Genomic DNA, 19,018 nt, shown 5'->3' with positions numbered 1-19,018 from the left:
GATGGTCATTTTATAATATATCATATAATATTTGCGATATATACATCATTTAAATATAATTTACAATATAGATGCGACACATGACCACATATAAGTATAATTGTATCTCGTTTAAAATGGTGTGGTTTGTTGTGGAACTAAATAATCATTCAGCTATTTACCCGAAGGTTTTTCGTAATAGGACAAGGTTAGAGCGTAGTTCCTGTGCAACATCCTTTTCAAAGGACTGCTTTGAAAAGCTTTTCGCAGCCTTTACAAACACACATTTCACTCATCTCTGAACAATGTAAGTCACAGTTGTGATTTTAACTTAACGGGTATACTTATAATTCGGTACACGTGCATGTTACGTACTTGTAGTGATTTAGCTAGCTAACTGGTGAGCATGTTTTTCACTGGTTATCTCATGTAATACCAAACTCCCTTAAGACACTTGATATTTTTTGTTGGCTTGTTTTGTTGCAAGACATACATTGCCCTTGCACAATGATTTTAGAACTTAACGAGTACAGTGTAATGTACTCCTACATTCGGCATGCATCAAATACATCTAATAGCCGTCCCGTTGCTGTTATAAACACTGAAACGCAGTTCCCGTTTTCTTCCTCATAAATAAAAGCAATAAATTATTTTTAACTAACTACTAAAATATTCTTAAACGTGCCAGTGAAATATATGCCGAAATAATTATGAGGCAGGTTCAGAGCAAAGTGCACGGACAGTGAGTGTTTGCCAAGTAAGGCTGGTCAATATGCTCAGGTGTGAACTTACATTAGATGTTAAAGTTATGGCGGAATTTGGAGTTCAATTGCCAGCTAGCCTTATAAACTACATTGTAAAAAGTCTCTTAACACTTTTCAATTAAATTCCAGGTAATATGTTAAGATCTGAAACTTAGTAATGTTTCCTCTTTTTCCCTCTTTACAATTTCCAGACTTGATGCTAGTTTGAATTGAGTCCTTTGCTTACTTATCATCATGATGCGTTATTGGGGAGAGATCCCTGGACCCGCGGGTGCACCTCCCAGCCGCAGCTCCTTTGACTTGCTCCAGCGTGAATTTCGCTCAGTGGAGATGCAAGATCCTCCACTGCACCAGCCGTCAGCGCAGCGCCCACGTCCCACCACGATGCTGGACATCCCGTCAGAGCCCTGCAGCCTCACCATCCACACGGTGCAGCTGTGTCAGCATGCCAGACGTCTCCGTGGCCTCCTGGTAACAGCACAGGCTCAGGGTCAGAACTCGGCATCCTCAGAGGGCGGCAACAAGATGGAAGAGACTGATGTCAACCTTCCTCAACGTCCTCCAACCCCACCTATCATGCCAGATGATCTGCTGCCTGTGGACAGCAAAGCCCCACGGCAACCCTTCCAGCTCCTTCACAGTGATCCTGAAAGTGACTTTTATAAGTAAGTTAATCTGGCTTTGTAACTGAGTTTAGATTGTAATCTTTTTTTTTTTTACTATTTGGGAATGCTGAGTCAGTCAGTGCTCTGACAATGTTTGGTTGTCAATAATCCATTCATTGAAATGTTGAACTAATTTGGGACATTCTGCATCAAATGTCAAATTTTGAAATATTTAACTCTTTCTAAGAACATTCTCCTATGCAAAATGCATGGAGAGGGATTCAAGGCAACAACATGAATACTAATATTTGACCCTAATGACTGTTATTGCAGAGAAAACGTCATTCATATCAATAGGTTGGAATAGCTTGATTCTAATTTCCACAATATGAATGAATCAGGGTTGAATAAAATTCTTATTTAAATCAAATAGTATTTATTTGTTGTCCACCTACTGCTTGGCCACAGTATTGATAAGTCAGGGATTTTATTCAGTTTGTACAAATCTAACAAACATGCCAGAATAAAAGGTCCCAGTCTACAAAATGAAATGTCAGTGTGCAGCATTTGATAATGTAAAAGGAACTACTGGTCCTCACAGCACAAACTTGGTCAGTGAGTCTGTAGCGTCTCCAACACCATGACCCAGCATTCATGACTAACTTTACTACATACATTCTCTTGTTAAATACTCTGCATCTAAGTTGCTTGTGTCATTCACTTGTGTTCATCCATCATTAGGGGTAAAGGTGAACCAGTCACAGAGCTGAGTGGGCCTTCTTGCAGGCAGCTCCTCTACCAGTCAGTGGCCACTGTCCTGGCCCACGCTGGCTTTGAATCTGCTCAGGAGAGTGTGCTGGAAACTCTGACTGACCTGGTCCATGAGCATTACCTGCGCCTCACACGCCTGCTGCGTGTGGCAGTCGACCGGGAGGCACGGCTAGGAGCGAGTCCCTTCCCAGACGTGGTGGAACAAGTGTTCCATGAGGTGGGCATCGGCAGCGTGCTGGCCCTGCAGCGCTTCTGGCAAGTTAGGATCAAAGATTATCACAGCTACATGCTGCAGGTGAGTTTGGCAAAGGGTCATAACTATGTTATCATGATAACATCATATTAATTGATTGTGTTTGTAATTCTGTTACTGTGAAACAATCAGAATTGCCCGTGGTAAACAGTTTCAGTGTAATTTATTTAAAAAAAAACTTTACAGGGCTGAAAATTCTCCATCTTCCTCCTGTGGAGGGCAGTGTTACACCTTTCCTTGTACAGCCTGCTAGAAATTGTTAGATATGATGCAGTCCGTACTATCCATAGGTTTAATTTTGGGTTGTCAAGGAAACCCATGGATAGGAATAATAACATTTGTAAAGATCTGACTTCTATGTATTTATTCAAGAAAACAATAATATAATAGTCCCAATGCTCAGATGATTAGGTCAGAGCTGTAGTCATCATTCAAAGTGAAAGATCTGACAAAGAATAGTTTCTGCCATATTTATAGCATGAAACAGAAGCGATTCTACATTGCGCTGGTTGAATCAAAATGGAAATTAACAATTAGCAAGTGGCTGGGATTTAGCATCTATATATTTTCATATAATCATAAAAAAAGTACAGTAACATACCAGGTGTTGTATTTTTCTTTTGGACTGAAAAATGTTCATGTTATGATGTCAAAGTTAACTAACTTTAATCCTTTAAATGAGGTATATTTAGTATTGTATAAGGCCCCCAGTATATAGACATTGCACATTAGTTTTGATTATAATATATATGTGAGAGATCTGAGACATGTCCTTCAGCTGAATCTTGTGCTTTTCTTATCGCTCTTTTTTTATCTTCGTCTTTCTCAATGTTATATGTTCTTTGTACTCCAACACTCGTGTCACTTCATCTTCCAAGTCCTCAGTCTTTGTTCCTTCTTCTACTTCTCTGTCCATTTTGTCCAAACATTCCTGTTTTGTCAATAGCTGTTCCATCAACTCGTCAAGAATGTAAGGATCACTCTTTCCTTTAAGTTCTCCATCAATTTTACTTTGTACCTTTGATACAGATGCACGGATTGTAGCTCCCTTTTTTTTCTCTGATGGTCACTTTCAGCCATTGTGCGTCTTTTTCTGTCTTCGTGTTTGTCTTGCAAACTAATTGACTTTTCGTCTTTTCATTTCATTTCTTAATTTTCCCGGGTTTCGGCACCAACTTTTACAACTTTTTTCAACTTTTACAAGACATAAGGTTTCAGTGAACACAGAATCAGATTATCACATTATTTCATATTCCATCACACTGTGTTTCTAACTGTTTAATACAGGTGTATTTTGATGGTTGTAGTAATCATGAAAGTAAAGATGAATGTCATGGCATGAACTTGTGTTTATAGTAACTAAATACTCATGTCACCACGTCTGTGGCGGTGAACATATGTTGAGAATTGATTTGCAACATGAGGCAGTTTAAGTATGTAGAAATAGCAGCCAAGACACAGACCAGCAGCAGGTTTCTCCAATCCAATTCTCTCATTGATTTAATGCTGTAATGATTAGTCAGTCACTGAACAGTCTATTTACAGAAAATTCATTCTCTGCGGTTGTAGTAATTGATGAGGTTTATGCCATTCATCGATCAAAAACACATTTTCTAGTTCCGTCTGCTTCAGTGTGAGGCTTGTTTTTCTTCTCTCTATTGTGACATTTTATAGACTGATCAATTAGTCCCTAAAGTAAGGTGCAAATGAATCGTTTTTTAGAAATAATCACATTTGGCACAATGCTGCCTGAAACCTGTTTTTCTTTCTGTTTAAATTGTTGTGGCTTCACTGCAGAGAGCTGAATCACCTCATAAAGCATTAAGTGACATGTATGAACAAAGAACTGTGAAGTAGTTTGTGTTTGAGCTGCATTGAAGTTAGACAGAAAGTGAGAGATTCACTGTACACGAGTGATGGAGAGGGGCATTGCAAGCAAAAATACTCAAATATTCGACAGGATTATTAATCAAATATTCTAAACTCCAGTGCATGAGACCTAATGGAGATAATGTAGGTCCACAGTATGTTGAGCTACTAGAAGCAGCTCCTCACATGCATTTAAAGTCCTCAGTTTCCTCAGATCTGCACTGTGTTGAGCTTAGAAAAGCACCTTTTAAGAAAATCACACAATATCACAGAATTTGCTTGTGCCGTGGGTAAAAAAAGCAGAATAAACTTTTAAATACTTCTCTTCCGTGATGGTCATATGGGGAAAAAAGCAGCGTAAAGTAAAAAGAAATCGCTTGGCGCTGGCAGCTTTGTCAACATTAGGGAACATTTGGCAATTGGACATTTCTAGTGCAGTTAGAAGAAAAGCAGCATACATATTGATAACACTGTAGTTTGTCCAGTACTTTTTGATATTTTGGTCCGGACCAATGAGGAACTGGTACCAATTTAGTACAGTTTTTCGCACCCATCCCTACTGACCTCGTCAGATTTGCTTTATTATTTAACATGAATTCTTCTGACTAGAGCTGGACGATATGGTCAAAAACAAGATTTTCATATTTTATTTTAGATAATAATGAATAATCACATTAAATGTGGGACAATTTTGGCCCCCGAGCAAAGGAAACCAGTTAATTGTGGTTTTAAACTTATAAAAACATCTTCTAAATTATATTTTGATATTGTCATAGTATGTATATTATAGGTTAGAAGAGAATAATATGTTCAGAATTGAAGACGAGATGATCCGGGATCACTTCTTACATTGTCTTACACCAGAAAAATAGCACTGATAGTTTCCCTTCTTTCAGGTCAGTAAGGACCTGTCGGACGAGTATGAGCGGCTTGTGAACCCAGAGAAGGCTCTGGAGGACTCCAAACCCCCAAGGATTAAGGAAGAGCCCATGAGTGACATCTCCTTCCCTGTCAGCGAGGAGCCTGAGGCTGACCTGGCCTCTGGGGACCAGGCTCTTCCCATGGGGGTCCTCGGGGCCCACGGTGAAAGGCTGGCTGCAGGCCTGGACGGTGATCATTCTCCTCACAACTCAGGTAAGACGAAGAGTTTCCACTCCACATTTAAATTCTGCATAAATGAATAATTTTCTAGAGAGAGTGAGGAGTGAGTCATGCAGAGTCCCAAGTTAAATCCTGTGTTGTGTTGAAGGTCTGCTGTTTGTGAACACATGGAGCTGCTTGTGGCCTTGTGGCTTCAGTAACGCCGAGTGGATTGATTCCCACCTTTTTGTTGCTTAACTAGGAAATCATATTTATCCTGAGGTGTTTTTAATCGGCTTGATAACATGATCTAGTTTTGATTTGCTCACCTTTCTGCTTAAAGTTAATCGTAAAAGTCGGTAAAGCTTAGTTAAGGCCCATTTATACCAATTAATATACATTTCTGGTGGTTTTGCTCCGTTTGTCCATCATTTAAGCTCTCCCAAGTTGTACACAATGACGTACGAAATTAACGCAAAATTGTTGTAAATAATAGGGATGTGTCGATATGTTTTGGTCAAAATCAGTGGATCAAATATCAAATAAAAACCAGACAGTCACCTTTGCTAAATGTATTCTTCTCTCCTGTAAGGTGGAGGCGGGGCCAACCACTCCCCTCTGTGGCCACAGGTCAAAATGGAGCCGCAAGATGGCGAGGAGGGCCAGGGCTCAGGACATCATCATCACCACCATCACCTGGGTGGGGATGTGTTCGAGGAGGGGGGACCCATGTCCACCATGAGCGAATCCGGAGGAGCCATGGCACCCTCGCCTGGAGGAGCAGCGTCCGATGGCAGCTATGCCTCGCATTCACCGGACTCCCTGATGAGCTCATCACCCGTTTTCAACCAGAGACCCAAGAAACGGCCGAAGAAGATGTGAAAGGAGAAGCAGCTCCTGGAGATGGAGGAAGAACAGTGGACTCTTTACCTCCACAGCTAGTTTCATGGACGCAGCAGCTGCACAGTTTTAAACTCGGCCTGTTAAACTCCTCTCCACCTGCTGAAATCATAGCGACTGCATGTCATGAGTGAACTTAAAGGAGGGGGAATATATTTTGTAGTTTTTCACGTTTGTCTTTTATGAGTGTAGTTTATCTCAAATGGCTGAATATTTTTCCATTAACTATCAATGAAGTTTACTGGTAAAAAAAAAAAAAAAATAAAAAATCTTTTCAGTTATTTTTGCTTTTCACTTTAACTGTAAAAAGAAAAAAAAACATTTAAGGAGTATCTTTCTGTAAATGAATGAGAACACAGGAAACAGCTCAGGTCTAAAAGCAAACCGTTTTGTTAAACATCTTAATAATTCAGCAGTGGTTTGTTTTCTCAAGCTATTAACTCACTCTGTCCTCGCATAGCAATTACTGTCTGTGCCATTCAGTATGATTAAAAGAGGCCTCACCAAACAGGAGAATATTTGGACATGTTTTTCCTCATGAATTCATTATGCTGTATTTTTAACACTCGCCTCCTTGTTTACCTTCCGCGGTAGACTTTTCATGTAACCAAACAAAGCAGTACACACACACACACACACACACACACACACACACACACTGTTCCCACACCTGTCAACCTGAAGCTGCTCCGCCAAATTAGCATCTGTGTCAGTAATGAGGCAAATCTCTGAATGCAACACCAGAAGCAATTATGGTTTGATCCTCTGCATCACAACACTAACATCAATCCAGCCTTAATGGCAAATTAATTACATCATACATAACTGTTCATGCTGAATGTGCAGGTCTGATGATGATTTTTGCTTTGTGTTTGTCCTCTGTCATTTTCACAACCAGTCAGGTAATTTTCTTCCCAAGGGAGGGGCTGATGGGGTCATATGTGTTGATATTCAATTAGCTGCAACATTAACTTGATTCATGTTTTTATTTGTGGCAAACTACTGCAGCAGCTGGACAACAAAATCAGTGTTCCAGACATGGGCTTCCCTCCACGTTAGTGACGGTAGGTAGCGTCTCCTACCCCTAATGTGAGTTCATTTCCGCCCTGTTGTTCTGTTTTATTTTGTGGTGACTGCAGAAAACTTAACACTGTCTGTCTTTGAGGAACCAAAAATGGTCTTATTTAACCCATTTAAAGGTACACGTCGTTGAGATATATAGCAGGGTTTCCACGGACCCTTAAAAAGTCTTAAAAGGCATTATTCATAAATCTAAAAACAAGGCCTTAATTAGAAATAAAATGTCTTGAATCCCTCTTTCAAACGTCTTGTAGGCTTTTATGATTATTTTGTAAATGAAAAACTCAAAAATAATTAGACTAACATTTAGAATATATATATATTTATATATACAGTATGTTTATGTTTGTCCAACTTTTTTCAGTAGAATTCACTTTGAAATCTTTTCATGGATTTATGTTTTCAGTCAGACTCCAATAGCTGTCTCACTTTACTAGCGCAATGTTACTGTTGCACTTCCTGTGTGCAGCACACGATCTAAACACTGCTATACTGAAACACAGAGAGAGCGAGAGAGTCATGTAGAGCTGATATTGCGTAAAAATTATTTGAGAAGTTTGAATGAAACAGATATTTTTATGCACTACGGCTTTAATTCTACTACCATGGAAATCAAATCTCTAGCCTGGGCTACAGATAATGGTAGACAATTTAACAGTGGTCAGTGTTTAAAGGTGACATCAAATGCTGGTATAGCACATATATGTTAGTTATGGAGGTCTACTTACATATATTAACTTGTTTTCATGGTTAAAATCCTCCTAGTCGCTGCAAAAGAGCCGATCAAAATATCTCCTCACTGACGCTCTCGTCAGCCGAGCTGTTTCAGACCAAAATCACACCCCCAGAACAACAACAACAACAACAACAACAACAACAATAATAATAATAATAATGATAATAATATAATAATAATAATTCCTCTCTTCCTCATTAGTACTCACGACAGTGGTGCTAGGACCTATTGGAATTTCTGTTTGTGATATATTTCAATTTTATGTCTTGGTTGAGATGAGTGATGAGTCGAGTGGTTGTGACCTGTGTTATTCTCCTCTCGTGAAGCACTTTGAGTTGCATTGCTTGGTATGAAAGGTACTATATAAATAACATTCTGATTGATTTAAATGATAGCTTTCATCTTTACAGAATAAAGCCGAGTCTGGAAATAGAGCCACTCTACAGCAAACGAGAGCTTTCCCACTGTCCTGTGATTGGCCAGGTACCCGGAAGTGATGTAATTGGTAGGCCAGCTCTCAGATACACAGCTCCCCCTCTGGCACGGTGGATGCTCTGCATCTCAGCAGCTACAACAAGAGTAGTTCTTCTTCTGCGGTTGAATGTATGCAACCGGATGTGCCCGGACTAGTGCCCACACCAGGAGGCGCTACGGTGGTGAGAGGAGTGGTGAGGTATACTGATGACAACATCAACATACGGAAGTGCCGATCCGCTTCGCAGAGCCCAGGAAAACAATAAAACCCTGTTTTCTCAGCAGTGGCTGAACTGTTTGTTCTGAAACTTTAGGGTTTTATAAACAAGGTAATGACGCAGATACACACACAAACGCAGCATTAATTGGAGCTTCCAGTCTATGTCACCTTTAAACAATTAAATGTACTACCAACAACCTTATTGTATTCATGCTCTAGTAATAGACCCTTAGTGTTGACCCATCAGTTCGTCAGCAGCTGCTTTGCACTGGGGAGAAAAGGTGTAATTACAAAAATGTCAAGATATTTTTTCTTTTTTTGGGCAGGGAGTGGCCAAAATGTGTTGAAAGAACCCAACGAATGATTAATCACCTTCCTCTGTCTGAGTCATTCATTTAGAATGAAACGTAATCTCTCCAGTCGTGTTGTGAGTAGAATGAGGAATATGTATAGTTTTCTTTTTCTGGCGGTTCTTTAGGGCACTCATTTGTCCATTTGTGAACAAATCAAAGTCGACCCCAAAGTAACGTCATTGATGGATTTTTTTTTTTTTTTTTAAAAGACTTCTATTTATTGCGCTTATGTATGAGGAGCTGCCTCTGCGGAGGAGATAAATAATGAATTATGAGGTGAGAGGATGATTCTAACAGAGAGATGAATTGCCACACGTACGGGATGTGACGGGAACAAAGGGGCCCTTTGCTGCACATACCAGAGTTTAGAATTGATTTCAAAGCATCAGAGTCTCAGTCTGAAGATTTTCTCTGGGGTGATATGACTGAATTTGTATTGATGCGGCCACGAGATACTTGGAATTAATTGGGGGTGGGTCCAAAAAAGTAATAAGCACTTAGAAATGAGAGTCACAAGAGTTCATCAGAAAGCGTGAGTGAACTGTGAAATGAGACTGCGTGAAAGTCAACATTTGTCACATTGTTGTGTACTTTTACCATATTTCAATATCAAGTGTGAGGGTTACGGACAGATAGTGAATATACTACACATAGGTATTTTTGCATAAGTGTGACCTTTGTGTATTTCAGTTTTGTGTCCCTTTTGAAAACAGTGTGTTTTTTTTTCACTTTTCAGATTAAAATGCCAATTAAAAGTTAGAAAATGCCATTTATAATTACGTTTTAATAGTTCAATTTCTTACACTAGTTTTGTCAATAATTGGTTATCAAGAAAATCCTTTGTGTTAAGACTTAATCCAATCAGAAATATAAATCTGAAACTGAATGAAGGTATATTTGTTCTATTTTATTTCAAAATATGTTTTTTGTTTTTTGTTTTGTTCTTAAGGGATTGTTTTATCATGGTCAGGGGATTATTGTGCCTCAGTGACCCCAAGAGCTGCCCTGACAGTAGCATCGCCTTCTGGTGGGACACCTAAGTAGGACAGGTTGAGGGAGAGAAGCCTGACTAGGTGTGATCTACTAAATTCTACAGGCTTTCAAACGCTAACAACTGCAAAAATGATAGTTCTTCACTGTAAAGGAGGCAAATTCCATATTGAAAAACACGGGGAGGAGTTTTTGCAACATAATAACGTTGTTAGGTTTACTAATCAATCTTCTCAACTTGAATCAAATGTCAGTTCAAGGCTCAAAGTAAAAAAAAAAAGGTTTTATAATTGAATATAAATGTGGATCACTTCAGAAGTTCTTGCCTCAGACCAACAATCCATCAAAAACATGACAGAAAAAAAAATACCTCAAAAGTTTTCACCCCATTATCAGGCCACATTTTCCTTTAGGTGCCTAAACAGTGCCAGCCCAAGCCTTTATGGGGTCCTCAGCAGAAAAGTATTTGGGGCCCCCCTCCCACCACCTGTAGTAGCCTGTGCTTGACTATTATCAATGTAACTCTACTTATTTCTTTGATTATAGTTGTGTAATTTACACCAAACCAGTGTTACTCAGGGCAGTGAAATCAGAAAAGTGACTTTGTATTAATTTGCACTTTCATATTCAAAGTGATGCCTCGCCTCGGCACAGCATGGTTAAGTCGCGTTTCCACTAGCATAGTATCTGGTAGCAGGTATATTTTTAGTACTTGCTCTGGCAAGGTTGAGCAGATACTATGTGTGACGTCGTCAGACTGCCGGCCACTGATTGGTCAGGAGTGCCGTCACAAGAAGAGACGTCCCACAAGAATCAAGCACCGCAGCTTCATGCAGCCGTGCAGTGATGACTCCGCCCACGTTGAGGAGGTACTACTTTGTAGTGGAAACGCAAATTACGCGAATTCAACAAGTGAACCAGCATTGTTTTTAAAACTTAGAACAAATGTGCTAATGTGCATTCTTCAACTCCAAAATAAAACACAATTTAGATATTTAAAAATGTCTAGATTTATTTAATATGCCGCTTAGTAGGCTTATGCCTTGGGCCAGTTTTTTTTGGACAGTATATTTAATAAAAATGTTTTATTCACTTCATTTATCTTCATCATACCCTTTGTATTAGCTGTATTAGATCAAATGTTTACTGTATTAGTGTTATTTTTATTTACTTTTAAAGTAATGTACTGTATGTTATTATTATTATTCTATTCCAGCTGTATTTTGGTCATTCACTAATAATAACAATAATAACAACAACAACAACAACAACAACAACAACAATAATAATAATAATAATGATAATAATATAATAATAATAATTCCTCTCTTCCTCATTAGTACTCACGACAGTGGTGCTAGGACCTATTGGAATTTCTGTTTGTGATATATTTCAATTTTATGTCTTGGTTGAGATGAGTGATGAGTCGAGTGGTTGTGACCTGTGTTATTCTCCTCTCGTGAAGCACTTTGAGTTGCATTGCTTGGTATGAAAGGTACTATATAAATAACATTCTGATTGATTTAAATGATAGCTTTCATCTTTACAGAATAAAGCCGAGTCTGGAAATAGAGCCACTCTACAGCAAATCCATTTTACCGGAAATAAAATAGATCGCTTGAAAATGACACATTTCTGTAGTTTGGATTTCTTTTATCTCAGCTCATGATGCCTCCACTGGAGGGCAGTGTTGCACCACATTATAACATCATGGCCTTCTGTTAAAAAAATATATCATTTTCCCAGTGAGTTACCACAGAGTTGGCTACTCCCATGTCCTGTTAGTGAGCAGTCATTATATGTCATCAGGGCGCTGCAGAGTAGTGCAAAAACGCTATCTCACATGGCAATAATTAGCTTGCTGCTGCCTTTGAATACAATCAACATGAATGTCTGGATGAGAGTGCATCTAAACAAACAAATGAGTTCTCTTTTCTCTAGAGCAAATGACCGCGATCAATTTGTCCCTACATCAACAAAAAAAAGGTATTCCCCCCACTGTGGTGCCAGCTTTTTTTAATTTATCTTCTTTTATTTTACTTTAAAACCACACAAATCGAATTGCTTGTCAGTCATGTTGTTCAGCAGGTGACTGTCTCACATCTGCCGCTGCAGCACAAGGGTTACGGTTACTAATTAGGGCTTTTGTGTCTACATATAGCTGCACAGCGCACGAACAGAGATAGCAGCACCATTTTCTCATTCCGTCGCACCCACAATTGATATGGCTGTGGGTAATGTATTCACATCAGGCGCTGAAAGCACTTTAGGTGATGGTGCTGATATCATAAAGAAGCCTTCAATCCCCTCCCACACCATCTACTGGACAAGACTTGCTTCTTAGTGTTCGTATTCATTAAGGCGGCTTCAATGTGAATGCGCTTGAAACTGTTTCCTCAGGATCAATCTAAAGAGACTCGTCTTGTTTTGTTTTTCAGAGTCTGACGCCGTGAACGGTAAACTCTCTCACTCATTATCTCCTGCTTTATCCTCCACATGAGGGTCGTGGGGGAGCAGGAGCCAATCCCAGCTGACGGAGGGCGAACAACGGGTCATCACAAGGCCAATGTTACGACCAGGCTCAGCAGAAAAAAACCTCATCACAACATGAATAATGAGACTCCCTCTTCTCAACTCCCAAGAAACCACCGGCAACAAGTCAATCAAACCATTTTCGAAGTTTATTAAAATCAAGCATGAAATGTCTGCTGGCGGTCTGGATGTGAGTGGTTTGAGGAAGTCCGCTGCAGCTGGGACGTTCAGGCCTCTTATTGGTATTCCTTCCCGGGCAGGACCAATCAGCTCCCAGGATCCACCCTAGACTCACTCACACAGGTGATTCACTCAAACATGCACACCTGCAACCCATCTTACACTCACACACACAGGGAAGAAGACCAACATAGAGAAATGAACAACCATTCGCTCTCACCAGTGGCGGCCCGTCCATAGAGGGCTCTAGTGTGCCGCCCCACCAGTCTCACAAGAACAAGAAGATAGGAATCATCTAAAATAATTTATGAAAACATGGGAAATCGAAATAAACAAGCTACACATTATACAGTCTGTGACCACCGTGTGTAAAAAGTGACATATTTCCAGTTCCTTTAGGGCGCACAAGTCTTTACCTCCACAGCAGGTGAAACATGTGATGACTGAGTCACTAGTCTGACTCTGTCGCTCTCTCTCTCTCACGCTCCGAACAGAGCGTCATGTCTGATCTGATCTGCTGTCTTTTTGTTTCGATTTGTCTAGTGCTTTTTATTTTTTTTCATTTTCGATTGTCCAATTAATTGAATCACCAAACTGCATGTTTTTGGACTGTGGGGTTCCCCGGAGAGAACATGCAAATTCAAACCAGTCACCTTCTTGCTGTGAGGAAACGATGCTAGTCACTGCGCCATCGTGTGGTGTGAACATTTAACAAATTGAAAATCTAAATGAGCACAATGTGGTTTGACTTATTGCCTCTTGTAGCTCTATCTTACACCCCCCCCCCCCCCCCCCCCCTCTGTGTGCACTCGTGTCTCATCACCATCAACTTCTGGCTTGTTCTTAACCTTAAACCTGACTTTTGGCAGATTTATTCTGAGTTCTTTGAGCTTTTCTTTTTAAACACTGCTCTTTCAGCTCTACATTTTCTTTTATTCTGCATTCGTAATCCTCCATTCCATCTCTCCTAGTTTATTCACTCGCAACTACCCGCATCACTCACTGCCCGAACAGCCCGAGAATGGCTGGAATGAAAAGTGAAACTGATTGCCTGAATTGATGTTATGCCCAAAACACACCTACAAATAATTTACACACAAAATGCACCCTCTTTGCACCCCCTAATCTCGCCGAGATTACACGCCTTGTATCCAGCAAATTACAGTTGGACACGCCCTAATGCACTTGTGCCACCCACTTTAGACCATGAGCTATAGATTGTTTAAATAGGGCCGTTAAATTTGATGCTTATTATTAATTTGGCAAGAATCACAGCAGCCCCTTTAAAGCCTGTATGTTTCTATACAATATTTTCAGCATTAAAAGTACATCTCTAGAAAAAAATGACTATGAGTAAAAGTCTTAAAACATTGAATATTCACAGTACATACATATAATTTGTGTTAAATGTTAAAGTTAAAGTAAGAGGTTTGAGAATTCTCCTCTCCTTAATTGTCCAGAGTGTAAGAATGAATGACATAATGATGAGACTGCAGATTGCAACAAATGGAGAAAATACTCTTTCCCATGAGGGAACTACATGGCCTTCACTTAGCAGAAGTCATTTAGTTCTGCAAATGGCACACTCTGGCTGCTAAGTTTTATTCTAAGCCTACGAAAACCAAAATATTTGATTTATTTTAAAGCATTTATGAACTCATAGAAACATAGTATGTGTCTATAATATCTGCCCCTAAATCCTCCTCCTCTGAACATACATATTGGACATTTAAACATGGGACATAAACGTAAAAAATCAACAAGGTCTTCAAATACTCGTAGATTGCTTTCCTTCCCCAACCGTCTCTCATTGTCAACTCTGTCATTTGCCTTGAGAGCAGAGGTCTTCAACACTGTCGCAAAATGTTTTGGTTGATTAGATTAATAATTTTTTTTTAATGCTTAACACATTTATTAGACCATCTGTCATAAATACAAGAAAAGATAAATATTTTTTGAGAAATCTCTCAAAAACTGACCGTTTCATACCCAAATTTGAGTCGGCTCACTGGGCTTCTCTGAACACAACATTCAACCCCTAAAACAGATTTGTCTGTAAAAGTAAATAAATATAATTTGACATCTGACTATAGTTTTCAGTTTGTTTTTTTGTAAAATAGTAAATTTGAATATTTGTTTTACCATTAAACAAAAAAATATAATTTCGGTTAAAGAGCTTTTACACACTGTATTAACCAAGGAACATAAATAATTACCAATGCTGTTAATTTGCATGGACCTTATGTTGTGTGGTGGTCTTATAAATGTGTTAACCATTGTATACATGTATTCCGCTCATTCCACTAGGCCCAGTTTAATATACAGTATAAACTCTTTTATACCTTGAGATTCTCCAGCTGATGTCCAGCCAAGCCAGACATGATGGAGGAAAAACACATCATCTCATCGAATAAAAAGTATAGAAGTATAAAAACTTCAAAAAAAATACTTAAATACAGTGGCAAAAATGACTTTGTTACATTTTCTGACTGGCATAAAAAAGAAATGTTTGTTGAATTATCTTTTAATGAGCAGTTTCTGTTCGACGTGTGTACACTTTTGGATGCAAACTAGCAATAAGACTCTAATGGATTAAAGTACCTATAATGCATCCTGAAACAGAACACCAGCAAACACCACATCTCTATACATGGCATTAGCCATTAGCCCCAAACCAAGAACGAGTGCAATAAAAGGGTTTCATCGTTGCTAATGAATTTGCTACAGTGTCAGTTTGACATGCAGTGAGGCTTTAGCAGGATACTGTTTCTTCAAGACCACAGTTATTCAGGGAACAGTCGTGGAAGAAGAAGAAGAAAAAGAAGAAGAGGAAGAAGAAAAAAAGGAGAACCAGTTGCTGGCTTATTTCACCTTCTACCTCGAGGCCCATTCTTGGAAAGCACGAGTGTGGAAGTCTGAGCCTCCATCAGTTTGTCACACCACAGTTGTGAAGCTGTGACACTTTGATTAGTCCTCAGTGTCAAATGTACCAAGTGCATGACACCATTCACACGCGCACATTCTCCGCTGGCACTTCCTCCAAAAACTGTCAAAACAGTTTCAAGATCGAGAGAAAAAGTACGCGCGAGCAAGGCAGAGCTGCCGGATATTTTAGACGTGACACCATTTCTATCTCAGTCTGTTTTGTGTATTTGTTGCCACGTCCTCCGAAACCGTCGAATTTATACGTGCACATGAAAAGCCTGGCGGAGAGATCTGTTTCACTTGCAAGAGGCGATGCCGAAATGGGGTTGGAGAGGTGACCTGACCTTTCTGTCAAATCCTCTGAGAGCAACATTCCCGGGAAACAGTCTGATTCATTTCTAATCAAAAGGGCAGAAGGAAACCACAAGCAGTTACTTGAGAGAAAAGTTTCAGCAATAGCTTCTTTTTTCTATCTTCTTGTTCTTGTGAAAATGTAGTATAAAGTTATTTTTTTTTTAACCCTTTAACACACCGTGAGTTTCTCTCCTCTTATGCCCATAGCAGCCAATGATGCGGAGGTATCCTTTGCAGCATGAAGATGATTTTGTTACAGAAAAGCACGGCTCTTTTTTTTGTACCATGGATGAAAGTGGTCAGTCAGAATCTCCACATACTTCTCAGAGGTCATTTTCACACCTTCACAGACCCTAAAGCGGCCGACCAGCTCTCTCCCCGCACGATTCCGGCCCAAAACATGACTGGTGGCCGTCCACCAACCAACTCCATCCATATGGACGTCCACCAGGGTTGCACGGCACTCAGTGAACAAGACTGATTGAAGATGAGTCTTCATGTATTTCTGGGCCCACTGCAGGCGTTTCTGCTTGTGAGCATTGGTTAGGGGTGGCCCAATAGAAGGTTTATGAGAGTACCATCCATGAGTTTAATGAAAAAACAAGACATTTAATCTTTGTGACACTTAAATACAATTTGTAATAATAATTTGGAACGCTGTGTTAACATGTAAAATCTGTTGTTTGTGTACAACCGCAGTGTTTTCCTAAATAAACCATTGTGTTTTTCTTCATTTTAAATTGTTAATGCACTATTTTACCATGCAGTCAATTGTAAATAACTGCCAGATATTGGAAGTTATTGTGAAAAATGGGCTAAAGCCATTTTTCTGTACCTTTTATGGTTAAAATAAGCACAAAAAAAGAGACATTTGACATTTTTAGGGTTAATCAGTATAATGTAAATCAGGTTTTCCTGATACCAGGATATCCGGCTTGGCTGAACTGGGCCATAAAAACACAGGAAGCAAAATTACGTCATTCTGTTTGTAATGTGTTTTTTCCCCCCTGGAAATGTCAAACATTTTATTAGATATCACAAGGGAATTCATATTTAAGTACTTAGTACCATGCTAAAGCTGCAGTGATTACTTTTTAATGATTTTATTTTTGTTGTCGATAATTAATCTGCCTCTGTTTGGTCTTTATGAGCAGAAACAATGTAACTTATGCAGCATCCTTCATCTGAGGGGGGCGTTTGTATACAGCAGCAGTGCAGGGGCGGGCGGGCGGGCGGGGACTATAATCCTATCAAACTGCTTCATGACGGGGTTTTTTTTTTGGAGCGGTAGATTTTACTTCTGACACTTTGTGTTGTCAGTCATACTCCGACGCTCCTGCAACCATCTCGCTTTATGAGCACAGTTTTTGCCGTTGCCTCCCTTCTGTTTTTAACATAAAACCAAATCACTTCCCGTGTGCAGCATGAGCACGTCACCAGGCAATACACGATCCAAAACGCGAGTATAATGAGAAACACGGAGCAGATGGGCTTAATCAGCATTGTGTGAACTACAGTGACAATGGTATGAACGTAACGTAAGATATGCCCTACAATTTTGAGCCTAGTTCACACTATTAGATTTTCAGCACGAGACATGCTGAGACCCTCTGACCCCCTCCCTGACCCCAATCTTGTTTCCTCCTTACACCTTCCATCAGCAACCAATCCAGGGAAATGCAGTAAATATCACAGTGATACAGAGGTGATTGCTCTCAGACAGCGAACTACAAACTGTATTTACATTTCATTTCTAAAACTACATGACAGAATCACAGCTCGTCTTCTCATGCATTCTCGTAGCAGCGCGGTGCATTAAAGCTCGGCTTCACTCGATGTCTGTGAGACAGCACAGAATAGCTCAGCGTCTCTGGGAGTCACTGGAGCAGTGGGCGGGCACAGATGCCAGGGCCGACGCATGATGATTGGAGGAAGTGTCTGGATGGCGGAACCACTTTTTGATTGACAGCGTTGTAGAAATGTACACATGGGAGACTTTTCTGTCTCAGTGCCAGGAAGATTTCCAAGTCAAGTGTCGAAACAAATAGCAGCGGCTTGTGTGTTATTTGCTCGGTGATGTAATCATGGAGCATAAAAAACACTACAATAGCATTTCCTTGTTCCAATTATTTGTTTGTTGGGGGGGTGGGGGTTTCCAACAGTTCACCTGAAGACATGAAACCGAGTCTGTGCCTGAAACCCTGAAGACAAAAACAGTAGCGGGTCTTCTTCAACTCATCTTCTTCTTCTTCTTCTTGTTTTAATCGGTAAGAGAAGTCGGGATGTTCTGTTGCCTTTGACCAATTGTCTTACCTTTTTTCATTCCGAGAGGGATTTTGTTTGTAATTTGGTGTATTTGTTCAGCTAAAATGTGTTACTACTCAGTTTGATTTGTTTTCTAAGCAATGTTTTGGTTCACCCTGCAGTGCAGCTATTTCATTTGATTCAAATGCATTTATTTAATTGTGTGAATAAACACCTTTTTTTTGTGACATTGACACTGAAGTGTGTGACTTGTTTTTCATAGATACAGTCATAGTGAATTGGGGGCTCATCTTGGATTTGAACCCTGTACCTCACGCAGACTCGTCTAAATGGGAATATATGCAAAGAGTGTCAAAAATAAAAGGATTGATCCCTATTTTTTTTTCTTCACATGTTATACTTTTACTTAAATAACCACAGTTCAGATTGAGGTTTTATTCACTCTTCTTTTGACGCACACATTTTCAGTTTACTTTCTGTCGGTTTTCAGTTGTTTTCTCATTGTTTCCTGATAACTCACTCCCTGAGGGAGACACTCTCTGCCCACAGGAAGTGGAAGAGGCCACAGAAGACTCAGAAGTGGGTGTCACTACCTGATTTATACCAGTCACTCCACTTGCTCTGTGCATGTGTGAAGTGTGACTAATTCCTGTCGAGACAATTTCCATTCCAGGGATTTTAAGCAAAA

At 39.7% G+C, this 19,018-nt stretch overlaps 1 protein-coding gene across 1 annotated transcript; it reads left to right on the top strand.

Annotated features, from left to right (window-relative positions):
• Positions 1–169: 169 nt before the first annotated feature.
• Positions 170–7,527, top strand: supt7l (SPT7 like, STAGA complex subunit gamma). Its single transcript, XM_058614532.1, has 5 exons — positions 170–286; positions 935–1,408; positions 2,090–2,414; positions 5,138–5,375; positions 5,914–7,527. The coding sequence occupies exons 2-5, from the start codon at positions 978–980 to the stop codon at positions 6,201–6,203; spliced, it is 1,284 nt and encodes a 427-aa protein (XP_058470515.1). The 5' UTR covers positions 170–286; positions 935–977; the 3' UTR covers positions 6,204–7,527.
• The last annotated feature ends 11,491 nt before the right edge of the window (positions 7,528–19,018 follow it).

The sequence above is a fragment of the Solea solea genome, chromosome 18, assembly GCF_958295425.1.
Source record: "Solea solea chromosome 18, fSolSol10.1, whole genome shotgun sequence".
NCBI classification, from domain to species: domain Eukaryota; kingdom Metazoa; phylum Chordata; class Actinopteri; order Pleuronectiformes; family Soleidae; genus Solea; species Solea solea.
The sequence above is the reverse complement of the archived record's forward strand: the minus strand, read 5'-3'. Positions and strand labels throughout refer to the sequence as shown.

Excerpts from the sequence above, each read along its gene's own strand:
- supt7l (XM_058614532.1), top strand. The coding sequence starts at position 978 with ATGATGCGTTATTGGGGAGAGATCCCTGGACCCGCGGGTGCACCTCCC. Across the intron at positions 2,415-5,137 it reads ATCACAGCTACATGCTGCAG|GTCAGTAAGGACCTGTCGGA; the intron begins GTGAGTTTGGCA and ends CCCTTCTTTCAG. Across the intron at positions 5,376-5,913 it reads TCATTCTCCTCACAACTCAG|GTGGAGGCGGGGCCAACCAC; the intron begins GTAAGACGAAGA and ends CTCTCCTGTAAG.